Source organism: Colossoma macropomum, unplaced genomic scaffold (assembly GCF_904425465.1).
Source record: "Colossoma macropomum unplaced genomic scaffold, Colossoma_macropomum, whole genome shotgun sequence".
Taxonomy (NCBI): Eukaryota; Metazoa; Chordata; class Actinopteri; order Characiformes; family Serrasalmidae; genus Colossoma; species Colossoma macropomum.
In genome coordinates, this window is record NW_023494805.1 from 43,290,122 (window position 1) to 43,316,300 (window position 26,179).

General features: G+C 41.3%; 2 protein-coding genes across 5 annotated transcripts in view; both read left to right on the top strand.

Annotated features, from left to right (window-relative positions):
- Positions 1 to 7,754, top strand: part of myo9b (myosin IXb) — a 79,364-nt gene extending 71,610 nt beyond the window's left edge. For 3 of the 4 annotated variants that reach the window (XM_036596148.1, XM_036596149.1, XM_036596150.1), the window contains 4 exons: positions 371 to 494; positions 2,071 to 2,177; positions 3,310 to 3,437; positions 5,932 to 7,754. In XM_036596148.1, the coding sequence (XP_036452041.1) occupies positions 371 to 494; positions 2,071 to 2,177; positions 3,310 to 3,437; positions 5,932 to 6,167 (595 nt within the window). In that variant the 3' untranslated portion in view covers positions 6,168 to 7,754. Of the gene's footprint in view, positions 1 to 370; positions 495 to 2,070; positions 2,178 to 3,309; positions 3,449 to 5,931 lie in introns of all 4 variants that reach the window. The other variant, XM_036596151.1, reaches the window with a different exon arrangement.
- Positions 7,755 to 10,213: 2,459 nt separating this feature from the next.
- Positions 10,214 to 26,179, top strand: part of mfsd14a2 (major facilitator superfamily domain containing 14A2) — a 31,627-nt gene continuing 15,661 nt past the window's right edge. The window contains exons 1-3 of the mRNA XM_036596793.1: positions 10,214 to 10,435; positions 17,969 to 18,064; positions 22,118 to 22,180. Of these exons, the coding sequence (XP_036452686.1) occupies positions 10,352 to 10,435; positions 17,969 to 18,064; positions 22,118 to 22,180 (243 nt within the window). The 5' untranslated portion in view covers positions 10,214 to 10,351. The remainder of the gene's footprint in view (positions 10,436 to 17,968; positions 18,065 to 22,117; positions 22,181 to 26,179) is intronic.

Here is a 26,179-nt window from a genome sequence, read left to right on the forward strand (position 1 = left end):
CAAAAACAGGCATGAAGGACCTGCCCAGGACCAGACTCTGAGCTTCATATACCCTCATTCATAATAACCTGTCTCATCTGCCACTACTTCACCTGCCCCTGTCTCACCTCACGCTATCTCACCTTACCCTGTCTCACCTGCCTCTACCTTACCTGGCCCTGTCTCACCTAACCATGTTTCACCTAGTCCTATCTCAAGTGCCCATGTCTCACCTGCCCCTGACTCACCTAACTCTGCCTCACACCTTGCACTGCCTCATCTGGCCCTGTCTCACACCTTGCCCTGCCTCACCTGGCCCTGCCTCACCTGCCTTGTGTGGTGTGTATGTATGTATACTACAATGCAGTCTGTGTGCTCTGATGATTGACAGGTGTTTGGAGATTCTGATTATGGAGCAGACCAAACGGTACGAGGAGAAGATGAAGGAGATCCAGCAGCTGGAGCACGCCGAGGCACTGGCCATCAAACAGCTCACACTGCAGAGGAAGAACACGGTCAGAGAACCCTTACAGTGGAACAGAACCACAGATAACGTGAAGGACATAAATAGATTAAAATAAAAGACAAGAGGATCACAAAGACGATGAGAAACATTCTTGAGAAGAGAGTTTTAGCTGCTCTTCTGCGTTTAACATTGACAACATTGCTTTGCAGGAGCCTTGATGGTGTAAGAACCCTCTGAAGACGCGTCTGTAGTTGACCGTATGCCCATATTAGGCGTTCCGGGTTTAAGCTGGTTTTGTTTATGGAAAAAATTAAAGCAGTTCTAAAAAATCGTTGCTCTCACGTCCTGAAGAGAACAAAAATGATCCAAAGCCGATTTGCCATACGCACATTTTACCCCCGAATGTCACCGAATGCTCTAGAATATGAAGTCATTATGGAGCCGAAATACAAATATTGCTATGTACTGACTAAGACTGCTGCACGTTTGTACACAAATGTAGCTGTTTGGCATTTTTAGGCTGCAGTTTGAGTATCTGGAGTTGTTATATAATTAATGTTGAAGTTTAATAGTAGCCTTACTTTCCTGCGACATTTCCATGTAGCATGGGTCTCATAAACAACCTTGAGCATGACAAAGTTATTATTATAATAATAATAATAATAATAATAATAATGACAATAGGCCCTTTTCACAAGAAACAGAAGTGCGTAAACACTGGATAAAATGGGTTCCGCTACTGCCTTACAGACAGTTACCGACCTCAGAAATACAGGTGTTTGTATCACTTCAGCCACCACAGAAAGGTGTCTCACTGTCTTTGTCATAGTCGCCAAGATTAGAATTCGAGGACGTGTCCAAAACTGTTGGAGAACCAAACACACAACAATGTGGAGTCCAGACTAAATAAAGGATATAAATGCTTTGTGGAAAAAGAGAGATAAATAGATGGAGGTGAAAATAACTATAACCAAAACGCTGGATTTGCCATGTTAGCTAGAGATGTTGAAACAGCTCGATGGCAGTAAACTAGTTAGCAAAAGGCTAAACACACACACACCAGCAGGGGGCGCGCCGGGTCGTCAGGGTCCGTGGTGCTACTGTGGACGTTTTACACAAACACAGAACGAACATCTGCTCCCTGCTGAGCTCTCGCTCTCTCAGATACCGACAGCTTTAGAGGGAGGAAATGAAAACTGTTCCTCTGAAAGCGGCTGAAGCAGCAACTTTACAGCACAAACTGCACGCTAACGTCAGTCAGCAGCGCTGAAACACAGACACAGAGGCTCTTTGACTCTGTATGACGAAGTTTATTCCTTTATTAATCACACAAACTCGTTTTCTCTGCTCATCATCAGCTGACAAACCACTGAAACTGAGATGAGGCTGTTTTTGCTTGAGTGAGCCGTACACGCTCCACTCGTCAGCGTAGGTATTGTTACTAGCAGAAGCAGCGGATAAATGGAACTACTTTTTTTGGCGGAAGAAATTCAAGTTGGGAATTTTTAGCTGTTTTTTCCTTTACTTTGCAAAGCTGTTGTATAAAAGCGATAGAAAATCTGAGTGAATTGTAGACGGTCAGTGCTGTAACTCGCTGATCGTTCCTTTTGTGTGATGCGTTCCAGATTCTGGAGAACCCGATGAGTGAACTGGACTCGTCTCCCATGGACGGTTCAGACACAGAGGCGGAGAAGACCCTGAGAGAGCGGATTAGATCTATAAAGCAGGTGAAGTAAGTAGAGTCACTTCTCCTTTTCTACGATAAATCATGATGAAATACGGTTGTGTGCAAAAGTTTGTGCTCCCCTGACCAAATAGTATGTTGTCGTTGATTCTCTGAGTGTAAATAAGTTACTCATCCTCTACAGAGACACACTTCTGTACATTTTAATACACACATACTGTTTATTTACTGAGTTTAACATGAAGTGAGTTTTTTGTACGGCCGCTGTCCAAAGAAAATGAGTATCTCCAAAATAGTAACTTCACAGGCGAGGACAAAAACACTCTTAAGGTAAATGTAAAGAGGTTTCATTCTGAGTGATTTTGGAGCATTTCTATTGGTCCATTCATCCTGAAATGGTCCCACAATGTAAAGGACAGCTTTACATTGCTATACTTTGTATTAAGTATTCCATGTACAATACTTGTAAATATCCTGATAGTGTAAAGATCTTTTGCTTTTTATTTATAATGTTTATATTGTTCATTTTTGTGAAGGATACAGTTCATTTTTCTTATCTTTAATTTATCTTTTTTTTATACATGTTGTATGTACGGTAATAAATAACACTAAAATTTACAAACAGCTTTATTTTTCTCCCTACACCCTCAAAAATAAAGGTATTAAACTGTTACTGGGTCAGTGCCCCTCTAGTAACTGGGGTGGAACCCTCAAGGCTCCATCTCAGTACCTTTAGTCAGGGAACATAACTGAACCATAATCCACTGAAATGATATGTTCTAAGCTGTACTGACTCCACACACCCCGTCTCGTCTCCAGGCTTTTATTTTACTGTTCTGTTTAAAACATTCGGTTATGAAAAGGTACAAATACGAACTTTTCACCTGGAAAAACTTATTTAAGGTTCACAATCAGACCTTAGAACCACTGTTGGAGCTTTGAGGGAACATTTACACTGTTTGTACCTTGAGGAACGAAAAATGGACCTGAACAGAACCTTTATTTCTAACAGTGTACAGAGGATTTTTTCACATAGAAAATCAATAAAGTGTGAAATTCTGCAAACGACTCTGTCTCTTCACACGCGTGGGTTGAAAGTTCAGAATAAGGCGCAGGAGAGGTACGTTTCAGACAGTGCTCGTCCTCTGGTGACCTCTTTCACTTTTTCTGTCTGTTTCAGGGTTAATCTGGCCCGCAGGCTGCCCGAGCTCGACCAGGACGCTTCAGACAACGAGACGCTGGACACGGAGTCCATGATCAGCTTGGAGAGCTCACTGGAGGACCACTTTTTAAGCCCGGTCTTGGAAGGTCAGTGACAGGTACAGACAGTTTCATTGTTTCATGCATGTGGGCTGCATGCTGTAGAAAGGAAGGAGGCTGCTGCGCTGCTGCCCGGGGGGTCCGCCAGCCGTGAGTCGCTCGTCTGTTCTTGCAGTTGTTGTTTTATTAAAGGTATAATTCAATAGAACATACAGTTTTCCTGCTGATATAGTCGGTCAGCCAGGGCATGTTTGGTGTCTGAGGTTCGCAGGAGTGGAAGTACTGGAGTAAAACTTCAGTATTACTTTAGAGACTCTGGGCTTCAGTATCACTGAGATCAAATACATTTACTTAATTACATTAAACGTTTTCTCCTTACACTCACATTCAGATATACACCCTAAAAAGATGGTTCTTCAGGGGTTCTTTAGTAAAGAAAATGGGTCTATGTAGAACCTTGAACACTCAGAGAACCTTTTGCATGATTAGAGTTCTTTGCATCATGAAAGTGTTCTTCAAACTGCTGGAGAACGTGCTGTCGCTGTTTCTATAGAGCACCTCGTTAAAAAGAGTTCTATACAGCACCAAAAAGGGTTCTTCTATTGTTGCAAGCTCAAGTCTTAACAATAGCAGAACCCTTTTTGGTGCTATATAGAACTTTCCGATTCTTTCAAAAAGGTTCTATATAGAACCATGAACACTCAGAGAACTCTTTGCATGATTAAAGGGTTCTTTGTATCTTGAAAGGGTTCTTCAGATTACTGCACACTTAAAAAGATGGTTCTTCAAGGGCTCTTTAGTGAAGAAGCTGGTTCTATATAGAACTATGAACACTGAAAGAACCCTTTGCATGATTAAAGGGTTCTCTGCATCCTGAAAGGGTTCTTTAGATTGATGCACACTTAAAAATATGGTTCTTCAAGGGCTCTTCAGTGAAGAAGCTGGTTCTATATAGAACTATGAACACTGAAAGAACCCTTTGCATGATTAAAGGGTTCTCTGCATCCTGAAAGGGTTCTTCAGATTGATGCACACTTAAAAAAGATGGTTCTCCTGGGTAGCTTCGTGGCTGAGCTTTTTTTGTTGTCTGGGGCAGATCTCGCGGGGCAGATCTCGCGGGGCAGAAACTTTACAAACTGACTTGTGGCGTCCAATAACAGCGCCACATTTACAGTCTCTGAGCTCTTAATGCATGGCTGTCTGCTTGATTTTATACACCTGTTAGCAATGGGCGTGGCTGAAACACCTGAACTCAGTAATAGGCCCTTTTCACAAGAATTGTGAAAAAAGTGCGTAAATGCTGGGTAGAAAAGTTCCACTATTGTCTTACGGACAGTTACTGACCTCAGAAATACAGGCACTCGTATCACTTCAGCTCAACACAGAAAGGTGAGTCACTTTATCTTTGTCAAAGTCGCCAAGATTGGAATTCGAGAATGAGTCCAGAACTGTTGGAGAACCGAACACACAACAATGTGGGAGTCCAGACTAAATAAATGCTTTGTGGAAAATTTCCTTCACAGCTGTCAGAGCACAGTAACGTCAGCTACGTCTACAGAGAGATAAATCAGTGGAGGTGAAAATAACTATAACCAAAACGCTACATTAGCCATGTTAGCTGGAGATAGTTAGCTAGTTTGCAAAAAGCTAAACACGCACACATGCCAGCAGGGGGCGCGTTGGGTCATCACGATCTATAGTGCCACTGTAGAAGTTTTCCACAAACACCGGCTCCAGTGAACGAACATCTGCTCCCTGCTGAGCTCTCGCTCTCTCAGATACCGACAGCTTTAGAGGGAGGAAATGAAAACTGTTCCTCTGAAAGCGGCTGAAGCAGCAACTTTACAGCACAAACTGCACGTTAATGTCAGTCAGCAGCGCTGAAACACAGACACAGAGGCTCTTTTACTCTGTATGATGAAGTTTATTCCTTTATTAATCACACAAACTCGTTTTCTCTGCTCATCATCAGCTGACAAACCACTGAAACTGAGATGAGGCTGTTTTTGCTTCAAGCTCGAACACTGGAGGGAGCCGTACACGCTCCACTCGTTGTTGTTATTGTCGTTGTTTTAGTGGAAGCAGCGTCACCCTGCAACGAGAACTCCCAGCAGAAAATGTGAACATGTGAAAAAGGCCTTTTAGGAGGGGTGTCTACATACTTTTGGCCATATAGTGTATTTTAAACTCAGCCAGCAGATGGCGCAGGTTTGCACTTTCCCTCACCAAGCTCCCATTACTTGTTAGCTACAACGTGAAACTAAAGCAACTTCAGACACCGAACGTTTCTTGGCTTTTGGGGGAAAAATAGTGTAAATATGATGTTTTTGTGAAACTGTTCCTTTACAGGGGTCTTTTATTAGTGGTTTCATGCTGTAGTAACTCTGTTCTGCTGCTCTGCCCATGTTTGTGGTGCCTGCTTGCAGTTTTTTCCGCCCAGCTCGTGTTTGCCTGAGGAGCTCTAAGGCCAGATTTGGAAAGAAAGCGTGGGAGTCCAGCTGTGTCCAGGTCCCACGTGCCTAATCTAAAGTTTCTATTTCAGGCCAGAAGAGCGCGGCTTTACAGAGCGGGAGGCCAGAGGGACCTTCGGAAACGAGCAGGATGGACACCGAAGAGGAGAAGCAAGAACACGGACAGGGAGAGCGCTTCACGTCTGCCGACCAGAGCCGAGTCCGGCCGCTATCGTCTGTCCACTCTGCAATTAAGCAGGATTCAAGCTCCAAAATCAGCGGGAACTTCTCCGACCTTGACATCCCGTTCATAGACGAGGATCTTTAACCCAGAGTACTAACACTGAGCCTTAAAGGGCCGATTCAGTGGAAAACTGAACTTTCTCACTGTTTCTTAAATTATACATATTCCTAAAGTATCAAAATGGACCATCATATATAGAAACTAAGCTGCCTGTTTTCAGTTTCACACTGACGTCATTAGGACCACTTCCCAACAGGGCAACCAATCAGAGTGGAGCTCATTTACATATAGTCTTCTGCAAAAGTTTAGGCCCCCCAGTCAAATGTTTTTGTGCATGTTGTTGATTTTCTGTGCAAAAATAAGTGAACCCATCTTCTACAGAGACACACATCAGCACATTTTAATGCACAACTACTGTTTACTGGTTTTAACAAATTTGGGAGAAAAACTAAAGCATAAAATATGAATTTTACACATTTTGCTTCATTTTTTTCCAGTATGTTTACCTCAGCATTAAAGTAAATAGAAATTGTGCACTAAAATTAGCTAGAAATGTCATATTTAAGTAGAGGATGTGTTTACTTAACAATAAGACTGTATATAAAGGTGCAGTAACAGAAACAGCCTGTTTATTTTCTAAAAAAGATCGCCGTAAAAATGAGTTACGACTGTTTTTGGGTACAAAAACTCACACAAAACATTAGAAGTGGATCGACATATAAAACAGGACGTTTAAACATGGGAGAAATGCAGGATATGGGGCCTTAAAGGAGAAGCCATGCTCCTGCTAAAGTAATATAAGGATAGAAAATCACATTGCATCTGTTTTACCCTAGGTGGCGCTGTCGGGGGAAAGCGAGAAGGCCATTTGAAGTCAGGTTGCGTTGGGGGAAGCCGTGTAACAGTGCACCATTTTGCAATCATAGATTTTGTAAGCAGATCGCAGAATCAGGGGATTTTGTAATACTTGCCTTTCTTAGTTTAACACTGTGTCTTTACTAACTCCCACTAAACAAGCATGGACTGTATTCAGAATATAATAATGTAACCTGTATTATCGACGAATGGACTTACTGCCTTAATATTCACCTTATTTTGTTCCCTCTTCAGTGAAAAGGGAAGCACGTGGGAGAGATGCAGATCAGACACGAGGCATTTTTGCAGCATTACAATAATTGCAGTCGCTGGTCTTGGAGCCAAACTGCGAATCAGGGAAACAATACTGTACATAGATGTGAAAAAAGTCCATTTATAAAATAATTACGAGATGATTAGAGACTTTAGTAGATTCCTGCATCACAGCCTGTGTTCTCAGGCACACTGTCACATTATTTACGTATTCAAATTATTGTAAATAGCTGTATTTTTTAAAGCTGTGATTGTAAGTCACCTGTTTATAGGCTCTGCTCTGCATGCATGCTTGAAATGTTCTGAAGTCTGCGTCGTTAGTTCTTAATCTCTGATAGTAGATAATAGATAGTCATGTTCCCGTTTGTTAATACCGAATGTTCTCACTTAATGATTTAACCCGGAGCCTCTTCTGCGCGACCTGCCGTTCATGTTTGAAGTGGATGACCATTAATGTGCTGATGTTTCATTAAAACAGTGATCCTGTCACCCAGAAAAGTTGCTTTTTGTTGTTTTGTGGGAAATAAAACCAAACTGCCACAATCTCATCTGCGTCATTCAAATGAATGAGGTGTTTTATAGACTTTAAAAGCTATAAAAGCTTTATTGTTTACAGCTGTTCAGACTAATAGAATGAAAAATGAAGAAAGCCGACTCTTCAGTCAAGTGAAGCAGATGCTGCTTCACTTTTGTAGTCATTTAAAGGGGAATTCCACTGAACTTTCTAAATTTCTGAGTAATTCAGTGGTTAAAATTAATCAGAGTGACTCAGAGTGGTTTGGTGTGAAACGGTTCAGATGTCTTTACAGTGGTGGTGATAGGAACCAGGGGTCGCCATGACTACAACACAAATATAGACATTTTATTTACTATCCAGAACCACCAGTGAACCTACACGAGTCTTCTGAGTTTATATGGAATGTTGATGATGAAAATAGTGGAAAATCTGAAATAATAAGTTTTCTTTGGGGACTATTTTGCCTCACAGCGCCCTGCATGTATCCCTCCACCATGGATGGAGTTTAAGTTCTCTAAACTATCATAAAACAGTGTCTCAGTCATCAGGCAGTGAATTCATAACCATTTCATGTAGGAACTTTCTGTGAGGGAGCTTTTAGAGGAGGACGTCTGGTTCCTATCACCACCACTGTGAACAGTTCTGACTCAGTAAGTTTATCTAGAACAGAGCGTTTCACACCAAACCACTGTGAACCTCTTTGATTACATCTTAGAAATATTAACAAATTGGTGGAATTCCCCATTAATATAACTTTGCCCCACCCACTGGTGCACACAGAGGTATTAAAAATCAGAAGATGTTTTAGACGTGGGTGAAAGTCCATTTTGATGGAATTTTGATTAAAAATAGACAGAGTTGCTCATTAGGAAAGACTGAAAACGTGGCGGTATGAAGAAGAGAGGACCAAAGAAACCCTGAAGGATCTGAGGAGATCGTTCAGCTTTGTGGGAGAAGACTGCTCACAGTTTTCATGGCAAACAGAGGGCAAAAAGCACCAAATGCGGGGGTGCCAATAATTATGAAATGTCAGAACAGTGACATTTTTTAAATGATTTTTTTTCTTTAAATAATTGAATCTCACTAAACAGTTCAATTTCATGCATATTTTACAGTGTCCGATTGAATGATTTTGTATCCTTTTTGCATTTTCATTCATCAATGTTCTCTCACTACATTACCCAGCATGCATTACACAAACAGGTCATACAGTCACAGTGAACAGTCACTGATGTAAAAGTTCACAACTACAAACATGATGTTCTGCATTCGCTAGCAAAACAAACCCTCACAAAAAGAACTTAAACAGTCCGCCCTCAGGTATCCGCCCCACAGGCCTTGTAGTAATATATTGAGGCCACAAGTTACTATATTGAGGTCATGAATTAACATTTTGAGGCTACAAATTACTATACTGAGGTCATGAATAATAACGTATAATAATAAGAATAATAATAATACTATATTGAGGCCACAAGTTACGACACTGAGGCCACGATTTACTATAATGAGGCCGCGAGTTACTATATTGAAGCCACAATTTGCTACATTGAGGCCACAAATTACTATATTTAGGCCATGAGTTACTATATTGAGGCCAAACATTACTATATTGAGGCCATAAGTTACTATACTGAGGCCACAAATTACTATATTGAGGCCATGAGTTACTATACTGGGGCCACAAATTGCTACATTGAGGCCACAAACTACTATATTTAGGCCATGAGTTACTATATTGAGGCCACAAACTACTATATTGAGTCCATGAGTTACTATACCGAGGCCACGAATTGCTACATTGAGGCCAAAAAATACTATATTTAGGCCATGAGTTACTATATTGAGGTCATGAATACCTATATTGAGGCAACAATTTACCACCTATATTGAGGTCACAAATTAAACTACTGAGGCCACAAGTTACTATACTGAGACCACAAATTACTTTATTGAGACCATTAGTTACTATACTGAGATCACAAATTACTATATTGAGGCAACGAGTTACAATACTCAGGCCATAATTTACTATCGTAAAGATATGATTTACTATATTGAAGCCACGAGTTACTATATTGGAGCTAAAATACTACATTAAGGCCACGATTTACCCTGTTGAGGCCACAAGTTGTGAGAAACTTACCTCGTGGGTTCAATATAATAACTCGTGGCCACACCTTATTAAAACATAATCATCTTGTCACCTAAGGGGCTCCATGGTACCGTACCCTAGCATTATTATTAACATTTATAAAATGTACGTAAAGTGGACATATAGAGTATGTAAAGTTTAAAAATGTAGTGTGGAGAAAGTTTTAACGAGATCGCCCGTTAGCAGCAACGATAAAAGTCTGTTATTTTTTTTGTTTGTTTTGTGTACCATATTATGCTAATGAGTAACGCTTTGGGGCGATGCCTTGCGACCAATCGGATCGCGCCGGCGAGCCTCTTCCTCCCGGAGCGGGCCAATCGGAGGGCGGCGCTGTGCATAACAAGCGAGTGAATTTGCATGAGGAGGAGAAAAGTCGTTTAGCGGCGAAGCTAAGGGAGGCCCAGCGCTTAGCCGGCTAAGCTAAACCCCCCAAAACCTTCGGGCTACAAGAATGGATATAAGTTAACGATGACTGGAGAGAAAAAGAAGAAGAAGCGGCTGAACCGCAGCATTCTTCTGGCCAAGAAAATCATCATAAAAGACGGAGGCAGTGTGAGTTAAAGCTTCATCAGCTTCAGCGAGGAGCTAACGCTGTGTCAGCCGGCTAACGTTAGCTGTAGCTAACATGCTATTTAGACAGACCGCAGAGTCGAGCGGCTGTTAAAATGTTTGTACTGTTTAAAGTACTGATTTTCCCGGTTTTACCAGCGATGTCGCCTGAAATAAACGAGAGTCTTGTCAAAATAAAACGCGTAGTCAGCCCAGCTAGCCTTGTAGCTAACGTGAAATCATTCGCCAGCTTCTTGTTCCAATTTCCCCGTTCCACCTTAAATAGCGCAGCAGTTGCGTTCAGGAGCCTCAGCCGCCAGAATGTAACTACTGCACCGTTTAAGGTGGAACGGATAAATTCGAACCAGAAGCTGGCGAATAGCAAGCCAACTTCAGCCTCGTCGGGAAATACACATATGCTGGGGATTAATTTACTATTTTCGTGCTTTGTTGTACTCAGAATTAGTTAATTTGCCCCAGAAAGTAGGACCACTGCTAAGAAAACGAATTAAATCCACAGTTGTAGTTGTTATCGAGCTGAATACACTGGCTGTCTCCTGTTATTTAGCTTCTCTGAGTAACAGATGCTCGTTAAATCTAATGTAACTTACAGTCGACGTGTATTTGTCTGGCATGAAACTCACCCGCATCCAAAAGATATTTCAGATTATGTCTGTTTATTAGTCATGAAATTAATGTGTGAGACACTTGTTGTTATTGGGGACAGCAGATGGTTTGGTTATCGACATCTTTATAGAAATTATGCTCAGATATCTTACATAGCTCTGGATAAGATAAGTGAATTAGGTGGCTTAATAATTAGACACACTGTAAACACTTTTAAAAGGATGGTTCTTTCAGGGTTCTTTAGTAAGGACACTTGCATGGTGAATCTGTATAGAACCAAAAAGGGTTCTTGTATTGTGTACATCATAACAATAGCAGAACCCCTTTTCAAAAAGGTTCTGTGTTGAACTATATATCTACAACGCATTTTCCATCTGAAGAACCGTTTCACTGTGCAAAGAACCATTTAAGCATGCACATGGTTCTTTAAATGTTCATGGTGCTTTGTGGAACCGTTGTTTTTACTAAACATATTTTTTTAAGAATGTGGTTTCACTGTAAGGTCAGAGCAGCTGAATCAGAGAGGTCAAGGTTAAGGTCACTTTAATAAGTCATATTGAGAGAATAAGGGAACTAAATGTGCTGTACTGCTTTGGTGGGAAGTCACGTTGTGGTATTATTGTGAAATTGCAGGGCTACATACAGATATGATCCAGAATAAAGGCCCTAAAGCTGGACAGTATGGAAAAAATGTTTTCACGGTACACAATGTCACAATGTTTATTTATTATATTTAATATTTCTGACATTGGGTAAGTTTGAACAGACAAAGTAGTGCCTCATTTAACCCTCCTTTTTTGTCGCGGGTCACTTTTTAATGTTTGAAAATACAGGAAACATATTTTTAATATTTTTTTTGCTGAACTTATGGATCAATTAGTGTGATCTGAATTGAAACGGTCAGTTTGACCCGCAACAGAAGAAATGTTTTCTTTTGTATTACTCAACGTGTTCCATGACGGAACATGTCAAACAGGTTGAAAAGGTCTAAACAAATGTGTTAAATGTTTAGTTTGCAGAAAAAAAACAGTTTGAACATTATTTTAAATGGAAAAACAGTGAACTGTTATAAGTAAGCAGTGATCGGAAGGGATGGAAAAACTTGAAAAACTTGGGAGAAATATCTGATTGCGATTTTCCTAATCAAATTTACGACTGCGATTTAAATTGGGATTATTTTCTGTAAATTGTCCAGGCCTGTTATTTTGGCCCAGAAATCTGGAACATCCACTGTTTCTGGCTTAAGACTTGAACACTGAACATGCCGGTCTGCCACATTTGGTTGTGATGTCACAATATATAGTTGTTTGGTTGCTTCTGATTGGTCTAAGTCACCTACGGGCAGTTTATAAGCTCTATTGGGTTGTGCGTCTTGTTCACTCGCACTGTATCTCTGAGCATCAGTTCGGTAAATATCACCGTCTTCTGTCAGTATCAGCGACTTTGTTTTTTCTGGCTTGGTTGAAGCGACAGACCGCGAGACCCCGCTGCTGAATGATACAGCTGACCGATGGTGGCAGACCACAGGTGGGGCTAGTGGACACACAGGCCCGTCTAGCGGACTGTTATGCTAAAGGCTAAATCAAGGCTTAAGGCCATCATTGTGCCGAGAGTCCAGCGGTTCGTTATTTGGGTTGAAGTTCCCCAATTAAGACGTCATTGTTAATAAAAATTGTGATTTGATATACAAACTATTAACCTTTCAGCTCTATTAAACATGCATTGGGTCAGTTTGACTCAGGAACATTATTGCTGAATATAACAAGGGGTTAAATAATTCTGTCAAAAAATTAAATTCAGTGATTGTATTCAACATTTCACACACTAAGCTGCACTAAATCCACTTAAACAGGACTCTGTGATAAACCATGCAGTTGGGAGGTGTTAAGTACTGGCGCTTTCCTCGATACACTCAGAAAAACATATTGTGATGTAATTTATCACAATAATGGTAAACATTGTCATATTGCCCAGCCCTGTTAGGCCCCATGTTGGACGTTGTTATAGGTATTGAGCAAAGCTTTTTTTACTGTATGCTGCTCATTAATCCACCCCCTCCCACCCCCAAACATGATTCATTCATGTTTTAGACTCTGGATCGACACCAGGTGGTTGTTGTTGTTCCTCCCACAGGGGATTCAGTAGATAATTTATTCAGTGATCAAAGTCAAACGGTTCATTGACACAGTCAGGTCAGTGCTTAACATCATATGACCTGCTTTGAATGAGAGAGACGGTCAGAAGAGCAGTGAAGTTACCGCTGTGTGCTTTCTGACCGTACAGGTGACCAGACTCAGTTGGACTGTGCAGCGTCCACAGTTTGGGTTTAACAATACACACATCATATTGCATCAGGCTGTCGTTCTCTTAAGTTTAACATTATTAGTCATGTTCTGCGTCCCTCATCCTCACCAGTTTGACAGAATTCACCTGTTCCCTTAATACAGTACCCAGCATGCATTATGCAAATATGACTGGCCTCCTGGTACAAACATTTCACACACTATGTCTTCAGTTATTCGCACTGATAGCGATACATGGTCCTTTAGTATCGGCCGATACCGACAATAACTCTGTCTTACCTAACTCGCATATGACTCCTGATATTCATACAGTGAAACATTTTTTAAATATTTTGGTAAAATCTATGTTCTGCCTCACAAATGAAACACACTCAGCTTGGCTAGATGGCACGCACTTGTTCGATTATATTTATTAGATGCTTAAGAAAACGTATTTTTGTTTGTTTAGTGTATGTTTAGTGTTTACTATTATATAATTAGTGATATGAAGCGTGGATAACAGCTTAGGTAAATGTAAAATATCTTTATTGTGTAAAACAGTAAAAAACAGAACTAAACCCTGGATAAACCTGTGGTGTGAACGCATCAACACACAGCAGCTTCTCTGGCTGAAAGGCGGAGCTGAATGTTGTTTCATAGCTGAATTTCTCAACTCATTCGTCTCAAATGTGCGTCTTGTTCACTCGCACTGTATCTCTGAGCGGCAGTTCGGTAAATATCGCCTTTGTTTTTTCTGGCTTGGTTGAAGCGACGGACCGCGAGACCCCGCTGCTGAGGGATACAGTTGACCGATGGTGGCGGACCACAGGTGGGGCTGGTGGACACAAAGGCCCGTCTAGCGGGCTGCTATGCTAAAGGCTAAATCAAGTCTTAAGGCCATCATTGCACCGAGAGTCCAGCAGTTCGTCCGGCTCTCTCAGTTCCATTAACTCAGACTGTGAGTGACCACAGCAGCAGATGAGCAATTACTGAAAGAAGCAGCTCAGCCGTTCAGTGAGGCGGCTCTGTTAGCAGCGCAACACTAATCAGGAGGTGGTGTTCCTACTGGAGGTGAGCGATATGGCAAATATATAATATTGCAATACGTCAAGAAGTCTTCACGGTACAATATTTATTTATTTGATATTTATTTTTTCAGACATCTGATCATATAAAAAAGATCCAGTAGTGCTACATTTTAATATATGCTGTCAAAAACTGTGAACACAGTGATTTTAATAGTAATATAAAAAACGTAAACATTTCAAACAGCACATCCTCAGTTATTCACCCTAAACCGCTTGTAGATCTTCAGATGTTCCGATCACCTTCAAGGTACGTCATCATGAGGTGGTTTTCCTAGTAGAGGTGGGCGATATGGCAAAAATATAGAACTGTGATACATTAAGTTTTGATGGTAAACGATATGTCACAATTATTTTTATGTGATTTTTATTCAGTATTTGGCACTAAATCCAGTTAAACAAGACTAATTTAGCTAATTTTGCTCTTGTTATAATGAAACATGCAGTTGGTCAGTTTTTAAACACAATGTTATATGTAATATATAAACACATATTGTACAGTGACATAATTTATCACAGTGATTGCCCAGCCCTGTTCTCTGGTCTTTAAACCCAACAGTCGCACTCTGGTTGGTTCCTTGTGACTTCAATTAAAACAATTAGGTTGGGTGTGATGTGGTAAGGCGAGGCCTACCCCGTCACCAGTGAATACCATCCCTTGCACTATAAAATACGTGAGTGTATAGATGTACTTACCTGTGTCTGCCTGTGAAAGGAGAATTAGCAAAAGGGGGACAGCAGGGACACCTACGCACCTGATCCTAATCGGGAGGATCCACCAATGGGGAGAAGGGGGGGGGTCTATTCCTCATCTAATATCCTGTGGGAGGAAAAAGAAAATAATTAATTGCTATAAGTTAATGGGCCCAGACAATGTATATACCGGTAACGAATTGTTTAACCTAGGTTGTTTGTGTAAAGCGCTGTCATTTGTTTCATGTGTAAACCACACTGTTGTAACCTCATGGTGGGGAATGGGATCTCCGAAGGCGGGGCTTTAGACTTAAAACCCAAGGGTTCCTAAGAGAGAAGGCTACTTCTCCTCATGACTCTGTTTGCCACTGAAAAACACTAGCAGCTTGTATTGTCTGAAGTAATGGTGTGGGGGAAGTTATAAAGGGAGTTGGGACCCAGCCTCGCGGCTGCTCCCCATACCACGACTAAGCCTGACGCTTAGTATATATTGTAAATACTTTACTTTCCGCTTATTTTTCGTTTTTGTACAGTTTTTGTTTCCTGTTTTCACATCGTGTAAATAAACTACTTGTTTTTGCACTCTACTTTTAGTCTTGCTCATCCTATTGGTTGGCTCACCCTCGCGGACCTTACCAGTAAGCCACTCGTAAAACCCAAAATCCTCTTCACAGGGTTTAACATCTTCACATTGGGAACGACTCAACACGATGCCGGTCAGCGCAGGCGTCTGTTAGCTGACGTAACAGATCTGGTGGTTAGCGTCTCCTCTGAGCGCGTTCGGCTGTACAGTGACGTTGCGTGAGCAGCAGTTCGAAAAGATGCGGTGGAGCTTCAGAGGACTCTGAGGAAGCCTGTGCTGCCTTCGCCCTCCTAGCGCTGGTAGTATCGTCTGATTGGGGGAGTCAGAACTAGCGGGTGGAATTGGAGACGACTAAATTGGGGAGAAAAAAGCAACAATTCCCAGTTTTGTCCACGACTGCACTCTTAAAAATGATGGTTCTTCAGGTGTTCTTTAGAAAAGGCAACAGTTCTACTTAGCACCTTGAGTCTGATGTAGAACCATTTCATTTACATTTCATGTACTGGGAGGGGGTTTCTGCCGTACTGGGAGGAGATTCGGTTGCACTGGGAGGAGGTTTTGGTGGTACTGGAAAGAGTTTTGGTGGTACTTTCCTTATTTGACCACATGATTGGCATTTCTGTCTAATTTAGAGAGTTTTTCTTGTGTAAGAGTGATTGAGTTCACAGCAGGCGTGCTGGGCTGTTCAAAGCAGTGGGTGATAGTGGGTGTGTACTGGTGTCCTGTATGGACTCACCGTTCTCTCCCAGAAGCCTCTGTTTGCTCTGTTCTTACACGTGTATTTGTGCTCAGACAGGGCCAAAAAACGCTCCCTCTCTCTGTGTGCATGACCGGGACAGAATGCCCCCGTGTTTAAGAATTATCGAGTCGCTACTATGAAATATTCGGCCCCACTTTATATTAAGTGTCTCTAATAACTATGTAGTTACATGCAAACATATGCAACAACAATGTAACTACTATTGATTTAGTCACTGTTAAATATGGATTGACAGAAGTACACCTTATGTAATTACACAGGTGTATCTTAATAGGTGTAACAGCCTATTCTCTCGTGTAATTACACAAGGGTAATAAATGTAATTGCATTTGTAATCAGACTGGAGCACCAGTTTTTTTCAGGTTTTTTTTTTTTCTTGCAGTAAAAGGAAGTTTGTAATAACTTATATTAAGACATTACTTACATTGTACCTGCCAGCTTCCTAACATTTCACTAGTGTTTATGTTGCTAGTGCTGAGACACTGTAACCAGTTTCAGCTTTAAACCGTTCTGTAATGTGACAGAACAGCAGACGACCCCTTATCTTAACATGTAACTTTTAATGATAATAATTAAATGTGTTGCATTAAACCCAAAATAATGTCTATATTACCACTCCATTATTACACAGTACCTACACAACAACTACACAGGAACTGACCACTTATTATAAAGTGTAACTTTAACACTGCACTGTGTAGAAGATACACTTGTGTAATTACAAAAGGCAAAACTGTCGATACACACGTAATTACATAGGCTGTACTCGTGTAATCCATCTGTAACCTTGACTAAATCATCAGTAGTTACAGTGTTGTTGCATATGTTGTTCATTATTAGACACTTAATATAAAGTGGGACCAAATATTCAGTAACTACTGTGAGTTAATAAGTAGCTACTGTGTATTATTCAGGAAGCACTATAAAGTATTAATTAACTACTGTGAATTTTTCAGTATTTGCTATAAATTATTTAGTATCTACTATGAATTATTCAGTGTCTACTGTGAATTGTTTAGTGTCTTTTATAAAATATTTAGTAATTGATGTGAATTATACAATAACTATGTTAAAATATTCAGTATCTACTTTGTTATTCGATAACTACTGGGAATTATTCAGAATCTACTATGAATTATTCAGCATCTACTGAAATTAATTATTCAGTAATTTACTACTAAATTACTATAATTTATGCTGTGAACAGGTAGTAGTTTTATAATCTGTTTATTGATGCATTAACGTTTGGTGTGTTATGCCAAAAAGGCAAAAAAAATCATCTTCCCCATTTTTCTCTTCGTTTCTTTGATTACTAGTAATTTTTTCCACCACTGCTTTTTTCCCCTCTTATCCCTCTGTCTGTTGTTAACGATGCTAACGAGGCTAACGGTGTCTGTTGTTAACGAGGCTAACGGTGTCTGTTGTTAACGATGCTAACGAGGCTAACGGTGTCTGTTGTTAACGATGCTAATGAAGCTAACGGTGCTCTGTTTTGTGTCTGTTTAGCCGCAGGGGATTGGGGAGCCCAGTGTTTACCATGCGGTCGTGGTCATCTTCCTCGAGTTCTTCGCCTGGGGGCTGCTCACAACTCCGATGCTCACGGTAAAGCTACACACACACACACACTCACACTCACTCACTCACTCACTCACTCACTCACTCACACTCTCTCTCTCTCTCTCTCTCTCTCTCTCTCTCTCTCTCTCTCTCTCTCTCTCTCTCTCTCTCTCTCTGGTAGGTGTAGGTCAGTAGTAGTAGTAGTAGTAGTAATAATAATAGTAATAATAATAGTAGTAATAATAAGAAGAAGAAGAAGAAGAATTGTTCCCTCTCTCAGTCTGTTAAGACATATCTGGTGATTTATATTCTTGTTTTCCTGTAATCTTCCATCAAATCCAGTTGAAACTAGACTTCTGAGAATCTAAGAGATGTAGACAGGTTGGAAAAGCATCTTGTAAGAAAGAATTATGACTGTTTTCGGTACATAGAATCACAAATTCTGTAAATGGACCTCAGGGGAAAAAATAAAGTACAAAAAAAATGTAGTATATTGGCTCCTTTAACCTACGTTTCACCTTCCGCTCCCACCCATCTCAGCTCAGTTCGCTCAGAGACCCTCCCAGATACCGTGTTTCACTTCCCAGTGGAAGGAGACTGAGTTATGATTTCCTATTCACACCGACTGTGTTATGAGAGAGCAGTGGAAGCCTGGACCACTTAAAGTGTCTGAATAGCTTGAACCCTCATAGCAATAGAATCTGTCTGAATTATTCATTGAACAGGAAGCAGATTGAGAGCAGTAAAGCAGATAAATCAGCCGGTGTCATTCAGAAAGACTGTGGTTCCTCTTTAAAGGGCCCCAAACTCCAGCCTCTCTTTACAGACCACTGCGTCGTCACATCCGGCTATGAATAGTAGCATTATCAAACTTCCGCCTGCACTGTTTAACAGAGCAGCAATGGAGGGTCGCTGGTTTTCAGCCTCTCTCAAAAATCTTCCTTCGGCCTCAGTGCGGTGATAGTAGGGTAGGTGGCGTGTCTGGTAGCTCCTCCAACATGGACAGGAAGGCTAGTTTGACATGTCTAAAGCAGGTCGTGCAGAACTATTTGAAACCTGTATGACCCTGCGACTGGTTTGAAAGCACATCTCCATGTCAAAGCGGCTGCATTCAGACGGCAGAACGTTTTCTGCTAAAAAAAAATCTGCAAGGAATCTGCCTGAGACAGGTTTCGCGAAGCGGAGAAGGAGCAGATCTTTATGTTCAACACCACATCACACGTCCCTAAACAGATCTGCACTCATTGTGCTTCATTTTGGAGGAGAAAAAGTCCACCAGGTTTAATTCTAGTCTACGTTTGAACTTGTGCAGAGCTGGTGCAACCGGCTACAGGCCTTGTCGTGACGGGAGGGCTTGTGTGGTCTAGGTATCTTCAGAAGACCCAAACTAACTGTATCCAAAATCCCCCATGATTAAGGGACACGAGACTGTGTATCCTGCCCGGGAGAGGGTTATCGGGTCCTACCCCTGGAGCCAGGTCTGGGGGTAGTGTTCCTTGGCAAGCGCCCGGTAGCCGGGCAGTACATGTAACCCAGCCGGGCTGAGCCCGAAAAGACCACGTGGGGGGACCATGTGAGCCCACCACCCGCGAGTTCCAGCATGGGGGAACAGTGCAGGCGGTGGGAGATGGCAGGGAGGTCCTTGGTGGCATGGACCCCCGTGGCGTAAACTGTAAAATCCATGTTTACATACTGCATCAAACCGTTATTTCAGAGAAGTCAGGAAAATTAGTTCTCAGCACTGCAGTAACACTGACGTGGTGGTGGTGTGTTAGTGTGTGTTGCGCTGGTCTGAGTGGATCAGACACAGCAGTGCTGCTGGAGTTTTTAAACACCTCAGTGTTGCTGCTGGACTGAGAATAGTCCATCAACCAAAAATATCCAGCCAGCAGCGTCCTGTGGGCACTGATGAAGGACTAGAGGATGACCAACACAAACTGTACAGCAGCAGATGAGCTATCGTCTCTGACTTTACATCTACAAGGTGGACATCTACAAGGTAGGAGTGTCTAATAGAGTGGACAGTGAGTGGACACAGTGTTTAAAAACTACAGTGTCTGATCCACTCAGACCAGCACAACACACACTAACACACCCACCACCACGTCAGTGTTACTGCAGTGCTGAGAATGATCCACCACCCAAATAGTACCTGCTCTGTGAGGGTCCATGGGGGTCCTGACCACTGAAGAACAGGGTAAAAGGGGGCTAACAAAGTATCAGAGAAACAGATGGACTACAGTCTGTAACTGTAGAACTACAAAGTGCACCTATATAGTAAGTGGAGCTGACAAAATGGACAATGTGTAGAAACAAGGAGGTGGTCAGAATGTTATGCCTGATCGGTGTATTGAGTATCACAGAATCACAGTATTGACACTTCATCTTTATCGTTGGAAGTGTATCCTGATAAAATCGTATTGTAAGGTGTCCTGTGATTCTCACCCCTACTTAACATCAATAAACAGTGCACGTTTTCGGCTGATGTTTCGCCCAGTAAACAGCAAAGTTAAAGAGCGTTTACTGTGTGATGCTCACAATGCGGTTAGAAGAAATTTCAGCATTTGATCACCACTCGCTCTCTCCGTATTGTGAGTTAGTGGAACCGTGTGGTCAGGAAAGCTAGACGTTAAGCCATAAAGAGGAAACAGAGAACCATAAGAGTTTCCACACCACTCTGAAGAAGTCAGCGGTTACAGCTGACGTCTGCAGCGCAGGAGTCGTATTACAGAACCATCCTAACTCTGATGTGTTCAGTCTCCATGGTGACATCAGTACGGACTGAATTCAGGACAGTATCTATTCCAGAATAACAGTTCCTACCTTCATAATCTCATCATGAACTCCAGATAAGAAAACAGCATCACACAAACATCCTAACTAGACTAAACCTCCTAAATCCTGTCCTAACTTTAGGATGAACCCCAACAGGGTCCTCACTTCTGTTTAAGGTCCGTTTCTATGGTTTTTAGGCAGCTGAGTCAGCAGCATAGTTCACTACCAGCATAATGAGCTCCATTTATTCCTACTGTAAAACGCTGCTTTCACTGTGAGATGATTTTCTTTTCTAACTCTGCGTTTTAAAGATCTCAGACGCTGCAGACTCGATCTCCACCGCCCCTCTGATCACCTTCGTGTGTTAATGTTGATGATGAAATATTACAGTGATGGTGGTGAATAATGAGGAGACAGAGCTGAACGTGTGTCTGTTTATTAGGAGGAGTAACGTTAGCGCGCTCGGCTAAAGCGTTTGGGAAATGGAGACTAAAACTGGGGAGCGGTGACGCTCTGATAAACAGCAGGGGGCGCTCTCACAGCATTCACACCTTAGTTTATCACACTTTAGTTCTGTTTGACCTTTTTTACATCAGTAACAGCAACTTAACTCACATTTTGACATTATTTTGGTTACATGTTAACATTTCAGTTGTGTGTGTATAGTTGGTTGCTAAACAGACATGATAGGAACCAGGCGTCGCCATGACAACAGCACAAATATAGACATTTTATTTACTATCCAGAACCACCAGTGAACCTACACGAGTCTTCTGAGTTTATATGGAATGTTGATGATGGAAAATAGTGGAAAATCTGAAATAATAAGTTTTCTTTGGGGACTATTTTGCCTCACAGCGCCCTGCATGTATCCCTCCACCATGAATGGAGTTTAAGTTCTCTAAACTATCATAAAACAGTGTCTCAGAATTAAACCACATGCATGTTGAAGTGGCTCTTGCTGGGTTTGTGATAGTTCAGTTCCTCTCGTCTGCAGGACTTCAGGAACGTCCGATTAAGCCGCTCGGAGAAGATTGCAGTGTGTGGTGGTAACTCTCTCCGCCCAGTTGTGGTTGGGAGACTCGATGCTGAATGTGACGCAGCCCACTGTACATAGTTTTAATTGCCACTTTGGCAAATTAGCATGAACAGGAAGCTCCATTTGCTTGATCACAGGAGAATTAGGAGCTGTGGTATCGGGCCGAGAGATGAGTCTATCGTTTATCACCCGCGTTCAGTTCCTGTGAAAGAGAAGAGAGCAGGTCAGGGAGAGATAACAGCTGGAAGACCTTTCATTAACCTGTCTGTGTGTTTGTCTCTCAGGTGTTACACCAGACGTTTCCTCAGCACACGTTCCTGATGAACGGACTGATACATGGAGTCAAGGTAAGCCAGTCTCTCTCTCTCTCTCTCTCTCTCTCTCTCTCTCTCTCTCTCTCTCTCTCTCTCTCTCTCTCTCTCTCTCTCTCTGTCTGTCTGTCCCTTTTTCTCTCTCTCCCCTCGTTACGTTGGTCAGATAATCTGTAACATGTATACAGACAGGCTTTAACTCCGTAGCGGTGTTTGTTTGTGATAAGGTGACTTTGACCTTCTGACCTTTCTTTATTGAACTGTGTCAGTGAGTGAGAGGCTGTGTTATCACTGTAATACATTAACCTCACTTAGTTCACACATCTCACCAGTATCACACAGAATCCTTCTATCTCCACTTTTGGTGGTTTTTTAAAAATATTTTTTTGCACAATTTGCACAGTTGATATCACAAGCATACATAATAGACAGTTATATACAGCCCAGCCTTACAGCCCAACAACTAGAAGTGGTTTGGTGTGAAATGGTTCAGATGTCTTTACAGTGGTGGTGATAGGAACCAGGGGTCGCCATGACTACAACACAAATATAGACATTTTATTTACTATCCAGAACCACCAGTGAACCTACACGAGTCTTCTGAGCTTATCTGGAATGTTGATGATGGAAAATAGTGGAAAACTGAAATAATAAGTTTTCTTTGGGGACTATTTTGCCTCACAGCGCCCTGCATGTATCCCTCCACCATGAATGGAGTTTAAGTTCTCTAAACTATCCTAAAACAGCGTCTCAGTCATCAGGCAGTGAATTCATAACCATTTCATGTAGGAACTTTCTGTGAGGGAGCTTTTAGAGGTGGACGTCTGGTTCCTATCACCACCACTAGGCGATAGGGCGATGTAATTGGATATCGTCAGTGATGGACAGGTAACCGAATGATGTGTAAAAGGTGATAATCACCCTTTTTTCGATTAGAGAGGACAGATTTATCATGAAGCAGCTTGAAAATACGTCGGGAAGCTGAGGTCCACGTTTAAGGAATGTGCAGGCGCTCGCACCAGTAGTCAGTTTCGGAGAGTGAGAGAGTGAGCGAGAGAGCTTCACTCTGTAATGCTGCAGTAAGAAAAACGAGCTAAAATGAGCGAAAAGTCCAGTTACTCTTTGCCTTGTGTTAAAATGTAAAATTTGGCAAAAATGTAATACGATACTTCAGGTTTTGAGATCTTTATTTTTTCTGACATCTGATAAGCTGGAACAGACAAAGTGGTGCTACATAAAAATACTATCAAAAACTATTAATATAAAGATTAGTCACACTTTATTTGGATGGTCCCCTATAGATGCTCTGTAGGGGCCGTATTACAGAAAATTCTTATCATTTTGTCTTAACTTAAGATCTGACAGGTCAGGATAAGATTTTCCACAAATTTGTATTACAGAAGCAAATCTGATCTTAATTTAAGAATCTTATCTTACAGCATCTCTTCTTATCTCAAGTTAGGAAATCTTAACCTTCTCGATTGAAGTCGACAATCAACTGTCGTGTCTGTTACCTAGTAACCGACCGTACGCACACTGCTGAAACGTAAACACGTAATCAAGTTACTCAGGCAGCTCACGTTAGCTACCGTCACTAATGTCAAAGTCAAATGAAACTAAAGCGCGATAAACTGAAAGTTAAGAATATTGTGACAGCGCCCCCTGCTGTTTATCAGAACGTTCATTTCCCAAACGCTTTAGCCGAGTGCGCTAACGTTACTCCTCCTAATAAACAGACACACGTTCAGCTCCGCCTCCTCATTATTCACCACCATCACTGTAATATTTCATCATCAACATTAACACACGAAGGTGATCAGAGGGGCGGTGGAGATCGAGTCTGCAGCGTCTGAGATCTTAGAAAAATACTGTTTTTAAAAAAAAAAAAAAAACCTCAAAGCTCAGTTTTCAGTGTAGACAAATGTGGCATCACTATGCTGGTTATAGTGAACTGTGCTGCCCATCACTGCGCAAAACAGAAACAGACGGTTAAGCAGAGGTTAAGAGGCTCTGGAGTTTATCTTAAAGTTAAGAAAATGCTTAGGATACTTTGGCAACTTAGGATTTTTGTGTAACAGTTTTCTTATCTGGAAATAAGATCAGATTATAGACTTAAGAACTGTGGTTCTGTAACGGCTTCTGTCCTAAATTCAGTCTTAACTGAAGTTGCCATGACAACAAAGCAGATCTTAGACTTAAGAATTTTCTGTAATACAGCCCCAGATACTTAAATCATCAACAGACCTTCTGGAGATGTTCAGTTGATTATCAACAACATTAGGATTAGGAGTAGATGTAGGTCTTGAGGTTAAGGTTTGGGTTAGATTTAATAAACTCTTTCACACTGAACTTGATGCCTAATCAAAGGCATTGTTCACGTTAACATCCTCCTGCTCAATTCTGATTTTAAAATTATATATATATATATATGTGTATACACACACACATACTTCCTTTCTTTGCACCGCAACTCGTTTCCGTTGTCAAACTCCTTTACGCTCTAATTTCATCTATGATGCAACTTGTGAAATTTTGACTTCCCCACAACTTAAGGAGATTCTGTTTTTCCCTTGCAATTCATGGGTATTTAGTTGAATGTTACTTATAGACAGACTGAGCATCTACAGTGGACCATCCAAATGAAGTGTTACCCAAAGATTTATGTTCCATGTTTACACACTGAACAGCACTAAATATAATTAAGCAGGAGTTTTTATGCTCTCTTTGAAGTCAAACCCCAGTTTTAAGTACTGACGATATCTACAATATACAAATATATAATCTATATTTTCACAGTAATGATAAATATGGTCATATTACCCAGCTCTGTATTGTCGCTGTTTGGAGTAAAACCTTGCATCTCCATTTTTGTTTGTTTTCTTATGTTATATGTAAATGCTAACTGCTGTTTACATTGTCACAATTTTGTGATGAATGGACCAGTAGAAATGTTCCAAAATGACTTAAAACAGAAAAAAACTTGTTACATAAACTTGCATTGGAAACAAGTGTTTCTTTTTTTTTTCTTTCTCCTGTGTTTTTTTAGCTTCCTAAACAAAGTATCGTCAGACCGGTAAAAAAGCCACACTGGAGCGCCTGCTTTCAAAAACAAATAAAAGTACCACTTAGTCTAATTTTTCAAATATTTCAATTATTAAATTTTATTGTCTTTTATTGAATATTTGCTGCAGCCCTGACTCTCAAGCCTAACTCACACATGCTACCTCTGGGTGGCGCGAGTGATGCTACAGCTTGAAAAACATACATACAGAGCTCGTGCTGCAGAGCGCAGCAGCGAAAACGTTATGCAGACATTCACTTTTCCAGGCGGATAAATGGTCACATCAGTCACTCTGCTCGATTAAAAATATAATTATATGAAAGTGCACGGTATGTTTGTTTATCCTCGACAGCATTCTGACTTCTGAATAGGAACTGATCAGAAGGAAACTAGCATTTCGGTTTTCTGTTTAATTTTAATTGATTTTCTTGGCTTATTTCAGTGTATTTTGCTGTGTGGTGCAAATCTGCGCCAGGTCTATTCTCCAAACACCGCTGCGCTTTAGCGCAGCATCTGGGACTCTGCTGCTTCGCATGTGCAGCCTGTATGAATGCGCTGACCAGTTAACATGGGCGCCAAAATGAAAAGCAAGCCTTTCCGTGTGGCTCGCGCCACACAGAACAATCACACAGGACTGTTTTTGTTCATGTGTATTTATTCTGATGTTAGCAAATACATGTTTACAGCCCAGATAAATTACTTTACATACACTATATGTCCAGAAGTGGCACACACTGGCCACAAGTCAGTCTGTGAAATGTCTGTCCTGCTAGATCTGCCCTGGTCAACTGTAAGTGCTCTTATTGTGAAGCCTCAGTGTCTGACCTCACAAACCCTCTTTACACTGAATGGGCACAAATTCCCACAGACACACTCCAACATCTTGTAGGAAGCTTCCCAGAAGAGTGGAAGCTGTTAGAGCTGCAAACGGGGGACCAATTCCATATTAATGTCCATGGTTTTTGAGCAGGACG